Source organism: Pongo pygmaeus, chromosome 19, assembly GCF_028885625.2.
Source record: "Pongo pygmaeus isolate AG05252 chromosome 19, NHGRI_mPonPyg2-v2.0_pri, whole genome shotgun sequence".
Taxonomy (NCBI): Eukaryota; Metazoa; Chordata; class Mammalia; order Primates; family Hominidae; genus Pongo; species Pongo pygmaeus.
This window is the reverse complement of record NC_072392.2, coordinates 51,618,925-51,637,901: the sequence shown is the minus strand read 5'-3', so window position 1 is coordinate 51,637,901 and position 18,977 is coordinate 51,618,925. Positions and strand designations below refer to the sequence as shown.

At 38.5% G+C, this 18,977-nt stretch overlaps 1 protein-coding gene across 12 annotated transcripts in view; it reads right to left on the bottom strand.

Moving 5' to 3' along the window:
• AP2B1 (adaptor related protein complex 2 subunit beta 1) overlaps window positions 1-18,977 on the bottom strand; it is a 150,128-nt gene that overhangs the window by 47,258 nt on the left and 83,893 nt on the right. For 6 of the 12 annotated variants that reach the window (XM_054455958.2, XM_063655418.1, XM_063655419.1 and 3 more), the window contains 3 exons: window positions 8,060-8,101; window positions 7,057-7,203; window positions 4,793-4,938 (listed from right to left, as the gene is read on the bottom strand). In XM_054455958.2, the coding sequence (XP_054311933.1) occupies window positions 4,793-4,938; window positions 7,057-7,203; window positions 8,060-8,101 (335 nt within the window). The remainder of the gene's footprint in view (window positions 1-4,792; window positions 4,939-7,056; window positions 7,204-8,059; window positions 8,102-18,977) is intronic. The other 6 variants (XM_054455969.2, XM_054455975.2, XM_054455977.2 and 3 more) reach the window with 1 other exon arrangement.

The window sequence follows — 18,977 nt, the reverse complement described above, 5'->3', positions numbered from 1 at the left end:
GTCCTGCAAATTCCAACTCATTCAAATATGAGTATCAAAATGGTAAAAAACACAGCAACTGCTCAAAGCCCTATTATAAAAAAGTGGAAAGACAGCAGTACAACTTCCTTAATGACAAACAAAACATACTTGAAAAAACAAAACAAACAAACAAAAAACAATGCTAGCTACCAAGGAAGATCACACAACAGTAAAAGAAAACATCTGGGGAAGGGATGACCAGATAATGTGAGGTGAGGGCAAGACAACAGGAAAAGGTAAAGGGAGCCAGTCTAACTCAGGAAAGAAATAATAAAAAAAAGTAAATCATATCAGAAATGAAGAATAAATATATCATGAACATAGATGTAAAAAAGTTCTTGCCAATGAATTCCATCAATACACAAAAAAAGACAACACATCCTAACCAAGTAGGATTTATCCCAGGAATGCAAGGTTGGTTTAACATTTGAAAAATCAACTGATGTAATCCATCATATTAATGGACTAAAAAAGTTCACATAATCATTTTAGTAAATGCAGAAGAGGCATCTGGCAAAATTTAATACCCATTCATAATAAAACTCAGAAAACCAGGAACAGAATGAAACTTCCTCAAGCTCCACGAAAAACCTATGGCTAATGTCACACTTAATGATGGAAGACTGAATGCTTCTCCCATGAATTAGAACACTTTTCTTACCACTCCTATCCAACATTTACTGGAGGTCCTGTTAGTATAATCAGACAAGAAGAAAAAATAAAAGGCATAAGATTGAATAGGAAAAGATAAAACTGTCTCTGTTCATAAATGACATGATTTATTTATGTAGAAAACTATAAGGAATTTACAAAAAGGCCACTAGAAACAAAAAGTAAGTTTAACAAAGTTGCAGGAAACAAGTTCAATATATAAAAATCAATTATATTTCTATATACTAGCAACAATAAAAAATTAAAATTAAAAATACTATTTACTGCTGGGCCCGGTGACTCACACCTGTAATCCCAGCACTTTGGGAGGCCAAGGGCAGGCAGATCACCTGAGGTCAGGAGTTCAAGATTAGCCTGGCCAACATGGTGAAACCCTGCCTCTACTAAATACACAAAAAGTAGCTGGGCATGGTGGCGGGTGCCTCTAATCCCAGCTACTCAGGAGGCTGAGGCTGGAGAACTGCTTGAACCCAGGAGGCGGAGGTTACAGTGGGCAGAGATCACACCATTGCATTCCAGCCTGGGTGACAAGAGAAAAACTCTGTCTCAAAAAAAAAACAAAACTATTTACTATAACATCAAAAATTTGAAATACTTAAATCTGACAAAAGGTAAGATTTGTGCATAAAAAATTATAAAACACTGCAAAAAGAAATTAAAGACCTAAACAGAGAGATATTACTATGCTAATGGATTAGAGGACTGAATATTGTTTAGATGTCAATTCTCCCTCAAATTGATCTACTTATTCACTGCAATTCCAATAAAAACTCAGCATTTTTTTTTGTAGAAACTGACAAGCTGATTCTAAAATTTACAGGGAAATGTAAAAGACCAAGAATAGCCAAAACAAGCTTTGAAAAGAAAAAAAGTTTCAGGACTTACGCCACCTGATTTCAAGACCTATTACGGAAAAAAATTTTTACATTGACTCTTAATTTACAACATATTTAAAAACGATCTCAAAATGAATTATAAAACTAAATGTAGGAACAAAAACTATAAGGCTTATATTTAAAAACATGCCAAAAAAATCTTTGTAACCATGGGGTTAAGCAAAGATTTCTTAGAACACAAAAAGCATAAGTCATAAAAAGAAAAAAAACTGATGAACCTGACTTTATTGAAAACTTTCGACTGGGTGCAGTGGCTCATGCCTGTATTTCCCACACCTTGGGAGGCCAAGGCAGGATGACTACTTGAGCCCAAGAAATTGAGACCAACTGGGGCAACAGAGTGGGACCCCATCTCTACAACAAATAAAAAAATTAGCTGGGTGTGGTGGTGCACAGGTGTAGTCCCAGCTACTCAGGAGGCTGAGGTGGGAGAATCACTTAAGCCCAAGAGTTCGAGGCAATAGTAGGCCTTGATTGTGCCACTGCACTCCAGCCTGGGTGACAGAGCAAGACTTTGTTTCAAACAAACAAACAAAAACACCCTTTTGTTTTTTTTTGAAAACATTATTAAGAAAAGGCAAGCCATGGACTGGGAAAAAATATTTGCAACAAAGGATTTGTATCCAGAATACACAAAGAACTTTAATAACCCCATAATAAGACGATCCTCTCTCTCCCCCCAAAAACAACAAAAGGTAAAGATTTGAGCTGATACTTAAGTGAAAGATATAAGAACGACCAATATGCTTATTTAAAAAAATGCTTAAAATTAGTAGTCATTAGGGAAATGCAAATTAAAATGAGACACTACTACACAGCGACAAGAATGGCTAAAATTGGTGAGGATGTGGAAGATCTGGAATTCTCAAGCTTACCACATAACCTAGCAATAACATTCCCAGTTATTTACCAAGGAAAATCAAAAACATATGTCCAACCAAAGATGTATACACAAATGTTCATGGCAACTTTATCATAAAGATGAAACTGAAAACAACCAAACTCCCCCAACTCGTGCGCACGTCAACAAACTGGATATTCATCAATGCAGTATTACTTAACAACAAAAGGAAATCAACTGCTGATATACATATTTCAAAAGCATTATGCTAATAGAAACCAGATACAAGATTCCATATTATGTAATTTCATTTATAAAAAATTATAGAAAAGGTACAATTATAGTGACAAAAAGACTGACTTACAAAGAACAAGGAAACAGACACCATAGTAAACATGGTAAGAAACACAGAGAATAAAATGAGAAAAAGAAAAAAAAAATAACTAAAAGAGAAACAGGATTTGCAATCACCACCAATTATGAAGTCTTTCTGCCAGAATATCAGCCTAAATCTGATTAAATCTATAATCTGCCTCCAATTTACAGGTAGAATCAGCAAGATTGAGACTGTGGGAAACTCCACACATAAAAGACTTAATTTCTTCTACAGATAAATTTTAAGGAACAAAACAGAGAAGGAGGAGGAGATAAATTTTAAGGAACAAAACAGAGAAGGAGGAGGAACCTATAGATTTAAAGGGACTTAAGGCACTTATCATCCAATTGCAATGTATGGGACCTTATTGGGACTCTGTTCAGACAAAGGAAACAGTACAAAAACATTAGACAACTGTGAAAATCTGACACTAATTGGTTATTTGCTGATATAAAAGAATTTGATGATTTTTTTTAATGATTAGAGAGAAAAACAGTATATAAAAGATAAACAAAGAGTCAATAAATGAATAATTGAAAACCCCAAAGAAGAAAAACAAAAACAAAACAATGGAACAGAACAAAAGAGGTTGCAGTGAGCCGCCGAGATCGTGCTACTGCACTCCAGCCTGGGCAACAGAGCAAGACTCCATCCCCCCACACGAAAAAAGGAAAAAAAAAAAAAAGGCTAGAGATGAATGTAGACTCTGCATCTGCAGATTTCCTTTATTACAACAACAGATTCCACCAATAGCCTTGGCCTATTTATTTATTTTCCCAACAGCCCTGGCTTTTAACAGAGCCAGCTCCTCAAAAATGGCTGGAAATATTGGTAGTCTTGACAGAAAGAAACACAGACTTTCTAGATAGTTAAATGATTTTTAACATGCCAAGCTCTCAAATCTAGAGTACAAAAGTGTTTCCAAATGATGAGAAATAAATCAGACAGTCACTGATGCAAATTGTCATTGACAAATTTTATGAAATCTGCTTTAAGGGTCCAATTACTACTTTTTATATGCAGGGCTAAATATCCTGTATTTACAAATGAATGGACATGCCATTAAGGTCTAACAGCCAGTTTCCTGAACCATAAAACTGAATAAAACCCACTGATGTTTCAAAAAGAATAAGACATTAACATTTTACTTCTTCATGCTCTCTTCCTTATTAAGGCAGAGAATTCATTGCTAAAAGGAGGTTGTCAAGGTTTATGGGATGATTTGTTCAGCACATATACTTCCATATTTCTTATACCAACCAAATATGCTAATTTTTCCCACCAAAATGTGAACTTTCAGTCAGGAGCTTTGTTTGGTTCACCACTCTAGCCCCAGTACCTAGAAATGTCTGGCTCATGCTAATGTTAAACAATGATTTGTTGAATGAATAAATGGATTTCAGTTAAAAATTTATCAAAAACGTTCTAATCCTAGAATCCAAGATAGTAAATAAGTTCTGGTTTCTTCATCGCATTTGGATGAGTTTCCCAACAAACTCCCTAGTGCCTCCAGAGTTGAAGCTGATAACTGAAAAGGCTTGCAAGAGCCAGGGCTCACTCTACGTACAGCATCTGCCAATGTGTGAGGTTTGGTTTTCTTTTTGAGATGGAGTTTCACTCTGTCGCCCAGGCTGGAATGCATTGGAGCAATCTCGGCTCACTGCAACCTGGGCCTCCCAGGTTCAAGGGATTTGCCTGCTTCAGCCTCCTGAGTAGCTGAGATTACAGGTACCTGCCAGTATGCTCAGCTCATTTTTGTATTTTCAGTAGAGACGGGGTTTCACCATGTTGGCCAGACTGGTCTTTTGAACCTCTGACCTCAGGTGATCAGCCCGTCTCGGCCTCCCAAATGCTGGGATTATAGGCATGAGCCACTGTACCCGGCCCAATATGTGAGTTTTTAACCAGTGCTAAATGGAATGTTCTCTTGTTGGTTCTAAGGCAAACTGTTGTCTCAACATCAAGCTAAGGACTCAGATTGCTTACCTATTTTTGTTAAACTGGATTGCAAAATCTGTCATATGCTGCAGAGCTTTATTGGTGAAGTTCATTTCCATATAGATGTGCCCTTGGCGGTGAGTAAATGTTCCTGAAATCTCCAAGCCTTTAGCCTTTACTGCAGGTAGCCAGACCTGAAACACAGTATAAAGCTCAATAGAACCAGATAAGATTTATCTTGATGCTATGTATTTTTTAACAAATAAAGAACAAATTAAGATTAACAATTAAGTGAACAAATTCACTTCCTTAGGCAATTATAGTAATTTTTATACCATAAATATCAAGCCAGTGCAAAAGACTCTGGATAGAGTCTTATTTTCTGAATTTTGAGATCGTTCTCAATTATATAAGAACCAAATAATAATAATTTTAAAAAACCAGTCTTTAAATGACCCTGGCTTCTGCTCTATCTTCTGTTCAGCTTGGTTATTTTACTACTTTTAAGTACTGCTACCAAGAGGAAAAGAAAAATTCCAATGAGCATAATGTGTTTTTCTGTTAGTTTTGGTAAAATGGTTTAAAGGGAAGAAACTGCATCTACTAATGAAAATAGCATGCCTGTAATCTTTGAAGATTTTTTTTCATCATTTCCAACCAAAGCCATTATTGGTAATTTCCTTAAAGGCATCGACCATGTCTTATATACATTTTCAACTCTTGCTATAGTTTGTGGTAAATAGTAAATACTCAGATATTGCTCATATGATCTGAATGCCTATTCTTTTTATCTACCTAAATAATTCATAACACGCCCCTTGGTCCTGGAACCTGTGGTACACCTGGCCTATACTATTAAAAAAATAAAGATTAAAAAATTTAAGGCCAGGCGCGGTGGCTCATGCCTGCAATCCCAGCACTTTGGGAAGCTGAGGCGGGCAGATCACGAGATCAGGAGATGGAGACCATCCTGGCTAACATAGTGAAACCCCATCTCTACTAAAAATACAAAAAGAAATTAGCCAGGAGTGGTGGCGGGTGCCTGTAGTCCCAGCTACTGGGGAGGCTGAGGCAGAGCTTGCAGTGAGCCAAGATCGTGCCACTGCACTCCAGCCTGGGCAACAGAGTGAGTGAGACTCCATCTAAAAAAATAAAAATAAAAAAATCAGGAGTCATGAGCTGTTCTGACCACCTAAGACAGAATACCAAAGGATCTGTGGGTGGTGAATAATCACGATAATATACTCAGCCATACTAAAAGAGTGGCAGGTGGTGGGGAGGACCAGGGAATAACCTCAATGTTCATCAACAGAGGAGTGATGTATGTGTTAACAGTGGCTATACATGGGAAATGGGGGCAGGGGGAGACAATTTTCCTTCTTACATTTTTACATTATTTACATTGGTCATTTGTATACAATACTTTTATGTTAGTAAATGAGTGCATTAGATAACTAATAATTAAAAGTCTGAAGATAATATCCAATATAGTAAACCTTACAACAAAGCTACCGAGTTGTGCCAAAACACTACGGCTCAATTTTGAATATCTTCAGTTTTGCTATGTACTGTAATAACTATACACACTCAGTTATCACAGTTATGACTCCTGGAATGGACAACTGGTCTACATCTCTATAGCAGGGATCCCCCATAAGGAGTCAGATTAGAAAGCAGAGAATTCAGCCAAATTGGTCCTCAGAAAGGCAAGACTATATGAAGCCTGGCCTAGCCTGGATGGTGCTTTTCCCAAGGGCTTAAATGAGCTTCATTAACCAGGAGTTTCCCCTCTTGAATTTCAATGTGAGTGACATCAAGTAAGGTTAAGACAAGACAAGAAGAGCCCCAGTGACACAAACCTAAATCGGAACTCTAAAAAGGTACACTAAAATCCATGAAAACCAAATCTAAGCAGTGGCATTCTAGAATCCATATATAATACCAATGGGGAAAGAGGAATAAGAAAAATGACTTCTCTGCATTTTTTTCTCCTGCTGGTGCACTACATACCACTAGATTTTCACTAGATTGACTTCAATGTTGACAAACTAGACAATATTTCTAAACATGAGAACAAAACTCAAATAATTAATATGTCAAATTTTAAGTCTAATTATAAAAATGTTTAACAAGAATGCTAATGGTGCTTCCTACTGCTAAGTTTGAAGCCACCTTTCATCTTCCTCTAAGTCCTCCAGAACAAGGGTCCAAACCTTTGATTTATTACCAGTAGAAGTAACACAAATGTTAAAAGTGAAACAGTTTGGGTCCTGTCCATTAAGAAAGTATTGCTATGTTAACTCTTTACTTACAGCCTTAGGAGCCACATATCCACCGGGTGCCATGCCTATCCCTGTGGAGAGTTCAAACAGGTCATTCAGTCCACTGCTGACCACAGCAGGTGTAGGTGAAGGAGCAAAGGTTGCAGGCACCGATGATGGGATGAAGGATTGTCCCACCTGCAGGAGTAAAAAAAAAGGGAGAGGGGAGATTGGGAAGAACAGATTAACAGTCCTTAAAATATTGCTATGTATCTTAGTAGTTTTGATAAATCAATAAGAAAACACCATAATTACAATATTCTTAGGAGTCAAATTAGTATATTCTTCATCTTTTTAATCATGACGGTTATTTTTTCATCATTGATAAGAACACACATTCTTTAGAAGCTTTATCAAGAGAGTACTCAGTAGGATACAGGAACACAGTGATCCAAGATTTTGTGTTTGTTTCCAATTTTAGCTTCCATGATTCTGTGCAAAAGGCCTATGGGTACCCTAAGAAAGGAGTTTGTTTTTATAGAAAGAGGGAGAAGTATCCAACTTAAACAGCAGTTCCATTTCCACCTGGGTTCAGCAAAGTCTTATTTCCTTTCCCATTTAGACATAAATACCTAGTAGGAAGCTCTCCTCAGGGAGATGGACATTCACACCCCTGAAACTTAACTCATTTATGAGGAGAGTCTCACTCTGAGTCCAGCTGACCCTCTCAAGTTCTTTCTAGGTGACACCAGGGAATAAGCATTCTCCAGTCAAGATGGAAGGGTCCATTTCCTTTAGCTCTTTAATATCAGAAAGACAAAGATCTCTATAGGCACTGGAACATTAATCCTTAAAGATGTCTCTACACCATGTGGTGCATGACCCCAACAATTCCAAGTAACCCTATACTACTTTCTACTACCCATATACTCTTATAGAGGTTTTGGTGTGCAGTGCTAGACAGCAGCAGTGGCTGGTCTGATAATGTATACATAGGAAAAGCATCAAACAGGGGGCAGTGCTTCTCATGGTGAAAAAAACAGATGGCACTTACTGCCGGACTTCCTCCAATGCCCCCGCCAAGGTCACTGCCAAGCTGAAAGAGAGAAAGGAGAGAGAGGAGAGAGAGGTAGAGTTCATTTAGCTAAATACTAGATGCCCATATAGAATCTGTAAATTGCTCTACCAAGTTGCTGGAAATACATGCCATTCAACTTGTCTCCCAAAGCCTAAAAAAATTCTAGATTACAAAGAAATATGTATTAGGGGAACTAAGTGGTGGTAGTGATGGTGTATCAGTTTGGAGAAAACTTGGAAAGAAGACGGAGCTGGGACATCTCAGGGATGTTTCAGATCCAATCTTTCCACTGGGGTACACAGGCACAAACCCAAACAAGATTTAAAGAGTTTGCATATTCTAAGAAGCTCTATCCCCAAGCGGCAATATTTTGAATATGCTTTATTTTTTCTTTAAAAGGAAACTTATAGTGGGGGGCGGACGGAGAGGGTGGGGAGGTGTTGGAAAAGGAAAAGCCAAAAAACAAAACAATTAATGTGTTTTAATTTACAAAACCTGCTGCCCCACTGAAAAAGTAAGAGCCAAACTAGTATTGAGCTGCAATTTCAAGCTGCAAAAATTATAGGTGGAACAAAAGTGATTTTTAGAGTTTGGAATGTTCCTAAAAAAGAAAATATCTGAACTATCTAAGGAGGAAGTGGGGAAGCATGCAGTGCTTCACATCTCTTTCACAGTCAATTCTACTAAGGAGAAATGTGGATTTATTTGGAGATCATTTAAAAGGATGTTAAGCATTAGAGAGTTAGACTAACTGAATTACCTAGCTGACAAGAAAATAACTCCACATGGTCTTAGTCTTGCTTTTTTTCTCAGGATTCTGATAGATATAATTCACTCTGAAGTCGGTCTTCCTTGACAAAAACATTAAAGAACTCAAGCTGAAAATAGGTGGCATACAGGCAATGTAAAACACACATAAACACAACTAATGGAGCTGTTTAAAAAGCAAAATCTACTTTTTGCTACAGTTCCACAGTTTTTCTTCCCTAGTTCTTACTGTGCATCTAAAACACTTCCTTGAATCATCAAATGCCTTGTCTGCTCTAAGCACATTCTCCTTTATAGTCATTTAGTGGTAGAAAGTTGCAGATCATTGAGCTGTAAAAATTATTTTGTATCTTTAAGATTGGGGAAAGAGGATTTATCTTCTCAATGAACAGAAAGTAGTACATAAAATGGCATTCTCAAAAATCTAAAAATTAATCTTAAATATTGAAAAATAGTGAGGACTACAACAAAGTTCTGTTTAAACCATGACAGAAAATAACCCTGGTAGGTGCTTCATAACTGGCATTAGCAAGCATGCTCTGTTGTAAACTATAGAGCATTCCAAACCAGAGCTAACATTTCCAGAATCTGATTCCTGAAGACTACTTAATGGTTGCACAGGGGATAAAAATCACATACTTAAATAAATAAAAAGGTCATCCTTGGCTGGGCGTGGTGGCTCATGCCTGTAATCCCAGCACTTTGGGAGGCCGAGGTGGGTGGATCATGAGGTCAGGAGTTTGAGACCAGCCTGGCCAACATGGTAAAATCCCGTCTCTACTAAAAATACAAAAATTAGCAGGCTGTGGTGGCAGGCGCCTGTAATCCCAGCTACTCGGGAGACTGAGGCAGGAGCATCGCTTGAACCCGGGAGATGGAGGTTGCGGTGAGCTGAGATCATGCCATTGCACTTCATCCTGGGCAACAAGAGCAAGACTCCATCTCAAAAAAAAAAAAAAAAAAAAAAGGCATCCCCAAACCAAGAATTTGAGTAACTAGAAAAGTGTGAAGGGAATAGAAAAGATATTACACATCTGCTTTCTCCCTAGTTCTATAATAGCACACATCTGCAGCAAGACATCTGAAATTCCTTTTATTCAAACAAACATTTACATAACATTTACTGGATGCAAGGCATTACAAGGGATATAAAGATGCCTGGCAATGAGGGGACTACATAGATAAGAATGAAGCTTTGCAAACTAGCTGGAGAAATAAAACATGAATGCAAAACCATACAGAATATACTAAAGCAAAAAAGGGAAGTTCTGAAGGGAAGAACCTCTCTCTGGCTGAAAGAATGAAGAGAAGCTTCAAAAAGGTGGTAGTAGTGTGGAATTATAAAAAGCAAAAATGGGGGAAGGCCATTTCTCAAATAGCATGAACAAAGGTGGAGAAAGCATGGAAGAATGAAAAGGCCAGTTAGACTGGAACACAGGGTTGATATGTGTTTTAAAAAAATACTCATACAAAATAAGTTTGCAAAGGCTGTCTCTTAATTTTTTAATTTCCCCTTCATAAAAACCTGGAGGTTTCTTAGACTAAGCTTTCTAAGAATACTAATAACTATGTCAATTATGTTTCAGTAGTATGGTTTCAACCTTGGATACACAATGGAATCAACCATCTGTGTGTGGGGGTTACAGAGAGTAGCGCTTTAAAAAGTACTCGCCCCCAGAGATGGTAATTTAATTGTTCTGGGGTGTAGCCTGGGCATCAGAATTTTGAAAAGCTTCCCCAGTTGATTCTAATGTACAGCCAAGGTTGAAAACACTGCCGTTAGAGAATCAGTTATTTAGAGTCAGACAAGATTTCATCTGCTCAGAAATGACTTTGGAACTTGTGAATAAAAAGGAAGTCAGGATTTGAGCAGAGAGGCCGGGCGTGGTGGCTCACATCTGTAATCCCAGCACTTTGGGAGGCTGAGGTCGGTTGATCACCTGAGGTCAGGAGTTCAAGACCAGCCTGACCAATATGGTGAAACCCATCTCTACTAAAAATACAAAAATTAGCTGGGCCTGGTGACGGGAACCTGTAGTCCCAGCTACTCAGGAGGCTGAGATAGGAGAATTGCTTAAACCCGGGAGGTAGAGGTTGCAGTGAGCCGAGATCATGCCATTACACTACAGCCTGGGCGACAAAGCAAGATTCCGTCTCAAAAAAAAAAAAAAAGAAATTTGAGCAGAGAGGAAAACCCATGGAAAGGATCCTACGAAAAATGTTTCATTTGTCCTGATACTCTGAGATGGTTTTCAACTTTCTGATGGGCTTACCCCCTCTCCCCACAACTCATTCTCCCCTCTTCTGGCTAGGCTTATAATCCAAGATTGAAAGAGACAGAATTCTTTATGGACCTGCTTGGCACAGAACAGCAAGAAAAACACATTGGAAAGGAAACAGCAGTTTTGCTAAATTCAATAAAAGGCATTGAGAAAAGAGATTCATGGGTAGTGTTTAGACCAAAGGAAAGAAAGCACATTCATAGCCCTTATTTTCTTAGATTTCATTCTTTTTATCTTTGAATGATACATGAATATTATCTTAGCTGGAAAGGATCTGAAAGTACTGTCCCCCAGTGCTGCTTGTCAATTTTATTCAAAATCATGAAGGACTGAAAAGCAATCTTGACATTCCTTTGTTTATGTTCAGTATATCAGATACAACTCAGCTAGAAACATGAACTCTAATCTGACACAAAGACAGGGTCCAAAAGATATCAGAGACACAGCCAGGGACACAAAGGTTCACCTAATTGTACTATGTTCAGAGAGCAAAGGGAAAGGACAATTTCAATACTGTACATGTTTTCTAACTAGCAAGACTACAGCTTATCCAGACTATTCAGCAACTTTCCTCTTAACTGAAAAAGATTCTAATGGAGATTATCCTACTCTCTGAAACCATGGCAAGGTGACAGCATGATGATGGGTGTGAGTGACTAATAGGGAGATGTCAGCACGAATGGAAGCGAATTACCCAGTGAGTGGCCTCTCCTATCTACAAGTGACAAACAGGAGGAAGGAGATACTCCTCAAGAAAAAAGAAAGCTAGAAAGTGAACAACTACACAGGAAAGTTGTTGTATATCAGCCTGAACTAGACAGTAACCATTTCAGTTCAGTTGGACACTATTTGTTTAAAGAAAAAAATTCACTTCGTTGTTCAGGCTGGGCTCTAACTCCTGGGCTCAAGCGATTCTCCCACCTCAGCCTCACAAAGTGCTGGGATTACAGGTATGAATCATTGCATCCAGCCTGAGATTATTGGGATTCAGGTTCATCTGTCTGGATATACTCTAAGCCCATACTTATCAGGTAGGGTACAAAATCAATCAAACTAGAACTTGTAAAACTCAGAGTGATATCTGTTATCCAGTGAGCTGGTAGGAGACAGGAGGGAAAAGGAATAGGAGTGCAGGGTATGGCTTTGATCCTGATCTTAAATGTCTAGATACTGTGTTTTAAGTGTCTCTTGGAGGTGTCCACTCACTATTGTTCCCAGGATTGCCTTACTGAGGCTGCCATTTTCTCCATGAAGAAAATGATGTCAATTATAGGTCAACTAAATCAGATACAGAAAGAAGGGCGAAAGATGGCAACTTCAGGAAAAGAATATTTCAAATACTGAGAATTGAACAGTCTGTATTAAAAGTCTGTAACTGATAACTAAATCCAAATTTTCTGCTAGTGGTGTAGTTCCCCCAGTCTCCAATCACAGTAGTCCCCCATAATTGTTGTAGTCATTAAATGGCACTGAGAATAATACTAACATTTGTCTACTGCCAAAGAGTGGTCACTTTACCACATCTGAAGTAATGTGAGTGGAACTTGGTTCATGTTAAACTACACAATAATGTGTCATTGCACAATAATGTTCAGTAACCGGACAGAAAACAGGGGTTTTATGGTGACTTATTGTAACTTATCGGCTAAAGGGATTTCGGCATGGTTACATGAGCTCTGCAGAGCCAGGTAGAGCCAAAAGTCTCAGAGCTGAGCCTGCATACAGGCTCAGTTCAGCTATAGATAACAAAAGGAAATACCCTTGTCCAATGGCAATGTGCTACAACAGCAGAAATACAGAGAAAGAACTCAAGATTGAAGTTATATAAGGGAATAAATCTGCCTGACTCCAAGAAAAGAAAATTTGAAACAGAATTTTTAAATTTTATAAAGGAATATCATCTGAGATAACCACTGAGCGGACTGGAAAAAAAAATCCCACAAATTATCATAATGACTGATCTGGGTTAGCCCCTTTGACCTATGTCTGGGCAGTCCAAAGTACATCTGTTTGCTTCTAAAACTGTGGAGCTGTCTAGGTATCTGAAGACATTCTCTTAACTGCAGGTGTATATCTTAAGCTCAGACATTTCTATGCTCCTGTTTAGAGCCAGTGTCTCTTTTACTGTTTTCTAGAACTTACTGAATTGAAGGGAATCTAAGGATGCTCCAAGCCATATAGCTTACCAATAGCTCTATTATTCAGGAGTCAACAGAATGGTGCAAAAATAGTATACAATCATTCCCATCACAAACAATAAAACTTAACTATTGTCAAAATCCTATTGGTATCAAAACCTGTGTCTTTCTAACAGAGTTTAAATTTTAGATGGCACACAGTATCTTGTAGGTTAAAGTATGGTTTTTCAGCTACTAGGCTGCAAATTTTAATATGATCTTCACAAAGCTATTCAAGGCTGGGCATAGTGGCTCACACTTGTAATCCCAGCCCTTAGGGAAGCTGAGGCAGGTGGATTGCCTGGGCCCCGGAGCTCAAGGCCAGCCCGAATAAAATGGCAAAACTATCACTACAAAAAATACAAAAATTAGCTGGGTGTAGTGGTGGGCGCCTATAGACCCAGCTAGTTCAGAGGCTGCGGTGGGAGGATCACCTGGGCCCAGGGAGGTCAAGGCTGCAGTGTGTCGTGATAGTGCCACTGCTTTCTAGCCTGGGTGACAGAGTGAGATCCTGTCTCAAAAAAAAAAAAAAAAAAAAAAAGGCTATTCCAAAAAGCATCATAAAATATAATTAATCAAATTGGTGGAAAGACTCTGTAACCATGAAAAAGCTAATAAACTGATGGCTGAGAGCAGAATTGATAAGGAATAGCATAAATGCATTGAGATCATATAAAAATCATCAGAAGACTCCATAACCTGAGGGGGGAAAAGGCTTCTATCAGTGGAAAAGTAGGGGGATGTAACGGATTACTTCCTGATGTAAGACAAAAAGTCCTTGGAATGGTCACCATAGGTCTCTTAGGTCAGACAGAACTCAATGATGAATATAGTAAAAATCAACAAGAGAACCTCTTTATTCTGTCTCACTTTCTTTCACAGCATTTGCTACTTTATCACTTGTCTCCCCTATGCGAATGTAAGCTTCCAAGGACTGTTTCGTAAGGTTGCAAGGACCATTCTATATGCCTAGTACACAGAATAGAGGCTGAATACTAGGCACTCAAATATTTATTTATTGAATGAATGAATGTTTTGTAAATATATAAGTATATTTACGGCTACTGGCAGTAATATATATACGGCTACTGGCAGTATTTCCTGGGAGACAGTTTTGAAGTGAATCATTTTATTAGGGAAAATTATCACCAAAAGGACAAAAGCCTGACAAAATTGTTTACCAACTGGCCTAGAGCACAATATCTGCATTAACATTGCCAACACATATGAATAGAACCAACTGAGGAAAAAAAATTAACACCCATTAGCCATGTGTGCAGCATGTGCCTGTAGTCCCAGCTACTTGGGAGGCTGAAGTTGGAGGATCACTTGAGCTCAGGAGTTTGAGGCTGCAGTGAGCTATGATCACACCACTGTACTGTAGCTTGGGTGACAAAGCGAGACCTTGTCTCAAAAAAATAAATAAACAAACATCTCCCAGCTGGGCCAAAACTCATTCTAGGGAGGAAATGTATTATCTGAGTGGTTTTGATAGCAAATTTTCAGAAGAAGAATGCCTGCACATCATTTAACTGCCCTCAGAGTACTACTGCTTTATTACAGCTCACTGGTGAAGAGATGGGAAAAGGAGATTTTTGTGGTTTTACTTAAATGAAAATAAAATGACCAGGCATAGTGGCTCATGCCTGTAAATCCTAACACTTTGGGAGGCTGAGGTGGGAGGACTACTTGAGCCCAGGAACTCAAGGTTGCAGTGACCCTGTCTTTAAATAAATAAATAAGGATAAGATGAACAATCTGTTCCTCTTGCTGCAAGAAAGGTGCATGAACTTATTCATTATTCAGTCTCTTTTCTTCATGAATGAACACACTTCTGTAGTCCTTCTCCAACTTTCATGTGACACATTAACCCAAACTCATATACTCAGGGACCTGGGATGTACACCATCAAGAGGCCCAGGGCAAGCAAGCTGTATTTTTCATCTTAAAGTCATGCAATTTTACATTCTCAGTGGTAACACACCAGTGTATATTCTGTTTACATTATTTACCATCAAGTAAGACTGACACTGCAAGACAATGAGCCATATTTATTCTGCAGCTTCAAATGCACCCTGCACTCTGCTGTGTACTCCAGAGACTGCACTTTCCAGTTTGAGAAGGACCAGTTAGGTGAAACTGTATTCTATTCTACAAGATGACAATAACAAACAAACTGGAAAATCATAAGACAGTATAAAGTGTATAAACTTTGAAGTTTTAAAGAAGTCCTGGGTTCAAATCTCAACTCTGCAACTTACTGTATGACCTTCAGTTTTCTGTAAAATGGGGCCCAATACCAATTATCTTCTTGAGTTGTTCTGAGGATTAGAAATTATAAAAGTTCTAGCACAGGGACTAGAACTCAGAAATTAGTAATTATTCTCAAAACTGCCTGAGGCCAGTCTTGACTAAACATATGCACTGATACAAAGATGGTGGTTATGGAAGCCTCACTGAGAAATTTAACGGGCAACAACTTACAAAGATCTTTCCACATAACACAAACTTTGAAAACTAAGCTTTTAAGTCGTTGCAAAGCTCCTCCAAAGGAAGAAAAATAAAGATGCAAAACTAGTATAGATGATGGACTTCCTGTGGGCTAAAAAATCTCAAAACTATTAATAAATAGCTTATGACTTAATAATCTGAAAGGTAAAAACCTGAAAGAAACAGTGGGAAAAACATGGACTGGGGGTCAGGAAAAGGCAGTTTCTCCTCAATTCCATACCACTCAAGCTGGGTACACAGCATATTTCTCCAGGATGAAATCCTTCATCAGCACAGAGAAAGGGCACTTTGGATAATTCTTCCTTTCCATTTTTGATATACACAATAGCACTGTTTATGTAAAAGAATAATGCACAGAACCTTGGATGAACAAAAGGCTGTAATTTAGCCAAGGCCTCTGCTGACAGACTGGAAGTAAAGGCAAGAAAATAATTGAGATTCAATTATTACTTCAGTGATCCTCGCAGATGTCAGACTCATGAGCACATAACACATATACAAGAGTTATACACATGGGCATCAGGTCACCTCCCACACTACACCAAACCAGAAGGATCTGCACGGTGAGAAAAATCACACTACTCAGAACGAGCAGTTTCTTAGATTAAGTACCAGAGTCATAAAAAAAAACAAACAAACCCCAAAAGACTCCACATATATGGCTTCCAAAGGAAATAAAAAAAGCCCAAATAACTACTTTGCAAGCCTATACCTAACTAGTAAACTGTCATGCTCTACATGTAGAGCAGATCAACTACATAAACTACATTACTTGAATTTATTCCACATCAAAGCGATAGTTCAGTTTGTACTGACAGATGGAATAAACTACCTGTAGAGTACAAGCAAAAGAGAATATGCTGAAATGTGGGCAAAAAATAAGGATGTTTCAGTAAGGAGACTAAAAAGAATAGGTAGAAATCCATTTTTATCCAAGTCTTGAGACGAAGAGGCATTCCATTCAAAGATGACTGCTTTCTTTAAAAAAGCATACAAGAATCAATCACCCGGGGAGCTACAGTATGTTTACTTTCTTTATATCACAGCAATGGCCCACCCTACTCCTCTTTAAAGAATCACAAATGTTGAGAGTCACTATCATTGATGGAAGAAGGCCACAGCTTTCAGGAATGTTGTGGCAAAACATTCCTGACTAGTAATAATAACAAATAAATAATAAATTGATAAGTATTTCCTGACTATGACAGTTCTACTAGGTTGGAGCAAAAGTAAATACTGTTAATGGCAAAAACCGCAATTACTTTTTATCCAACCTAGTAAGAAAAGGTCACAACACACTACATCTTAATGCTGGCCAAATTTTATGAGTGTGACAGTAAAAGAAGGTGAAATAGAACAAGATCTAAGGGAAGATCACCAGGCTATGAAAAAGGAAGAATAAAAATATCTTCTCATGAATATCAAGTTTTAAGATAGAAGAATAGAAAATGGTTAGAAAATCCAAAATATAAAATGCCCTCAATTTTCGGTCTCCAATTATGGCAAGTAAGCAAGGATAAAAAGGACCCTGGGACTGAGCGACCATATCTAAATTGGTCAAATTCAACTTCCAGTCAACTTCTGACACGATGGATAACCTCACAGAATATCATAACAGAAAAATATTCAGGGGGAAAAGAACAAAGGTAAAGTCAGAGATATCTGTTTTTGTAGGACGTGCCAAAGAGGATCTCGAAAATATGATTTTTCTGTGGCGGTCACTGTCTTGGCTTAGAGATCAGTTTTTAACATCTCCACCTAACTTCATTTGGAATTTCATTTGGTTTAATGTTCTCAACCCTGGCTGCAAGATTAAAAGAACACAGGTAACTTTTTAAAAATAGCAATGTCTAGGTCCTGCCTCCCAGAGGTGTTGTTTAATTACTCCTGGACTCAAGTATTGATAGTATTTTTTTTCTTTGTAGTTTCAATGGCTAGAGAGTATTTTTTTTTAAACTGGTAATTATGTGGGACCAATTCTGCAGATAGAGTTGAGAACCATATGGTCATCAGGAACTAGGCAATACTTTGTTAGCAGTACACCACTGACCTCTATGGGTGAGGTTCTGTTAGAAACCCATGATAAAAGTAGTATCAACAGTCTAGTGGCCTGGTCCTGAAATGATCACTGAGCTAACCTAAATGCTGCTTCCCAAACCACCACACAATTCTAACCATGGCCATATTTTAAACAGGGGTTTGGGTTGAATTCTACCACTCCTAGCTACACTATTCTCCCTATAGGGCAAAAGAAAGAGCTTTAACAAAATAATTTAATAAGTTTCTTGCCCTCTGAATTAATTTAAGGGAGAGGAGGAGCCCTCTTTCCAGAAGTCTGTTGACTACTGAAGTCAAGAGAAAAACGGCCAGGCGTGGTGGCTCACGCCTGTAATCCCAGCAATCTGGGAGGCTGAGGGACGTGGATCACCTGAGTTCAGGAGTTCGAGACCAGCCTGGCCAACATGGTAAAACTCCGTCTCTACTAAAAATACAAAAAATTAGCCGGGTGTGGTGGCGGGCACCTGTAATCCCAGCTACTCGGGAGGCGGAGGCAGGAGAATCGCTTGAACCTGGGAGGCGAGGTTGCAGTGAGCCCAGATCACACCACTGCACTCCAGCCTGGGCAACAAGAGTGAAACTCCACCTCCAAAAAAAAAAAAAAAAAGACAGAGGAAAAAAAGAAAAAGGTATCTGAGCATCTAGGTAGCTATAGTTCAAACACTAAACTGAAGCGGTTCACAGTGGTCGCAAGATATTCTATGTCCTTACTATGCAACATGTGGCCCATGGACCAGCAGCTTCAGTGTCACCTTGTTAGAAATGCAGACTCTAGGTCTCACTCCAGACCAACTAAATCATCTCTCGCAGGCTCAGTGTGCTGGCTCACACACCTGTAATCCCAGCACTTCGGGAGGCCAAGGCAGGGGGATTGCTTGAGCCCAGGAGTTCAAGATAAGCCTACGCAACATAGTGAGAACCCATTTCCACAAACTAAACAAAACAAAACAAACCCTCTCTTGTACAAAATCTTCAGGAGATTCAAGGTATATAATTTATTTTGAGAAGCACTCTGTAAGGCAAGGATGCATTCAAAAAATGGCTTTGAGGATTAATCTTCTCTTTAGGTAATTTGCATAAGAACAATAAAAGCATTTT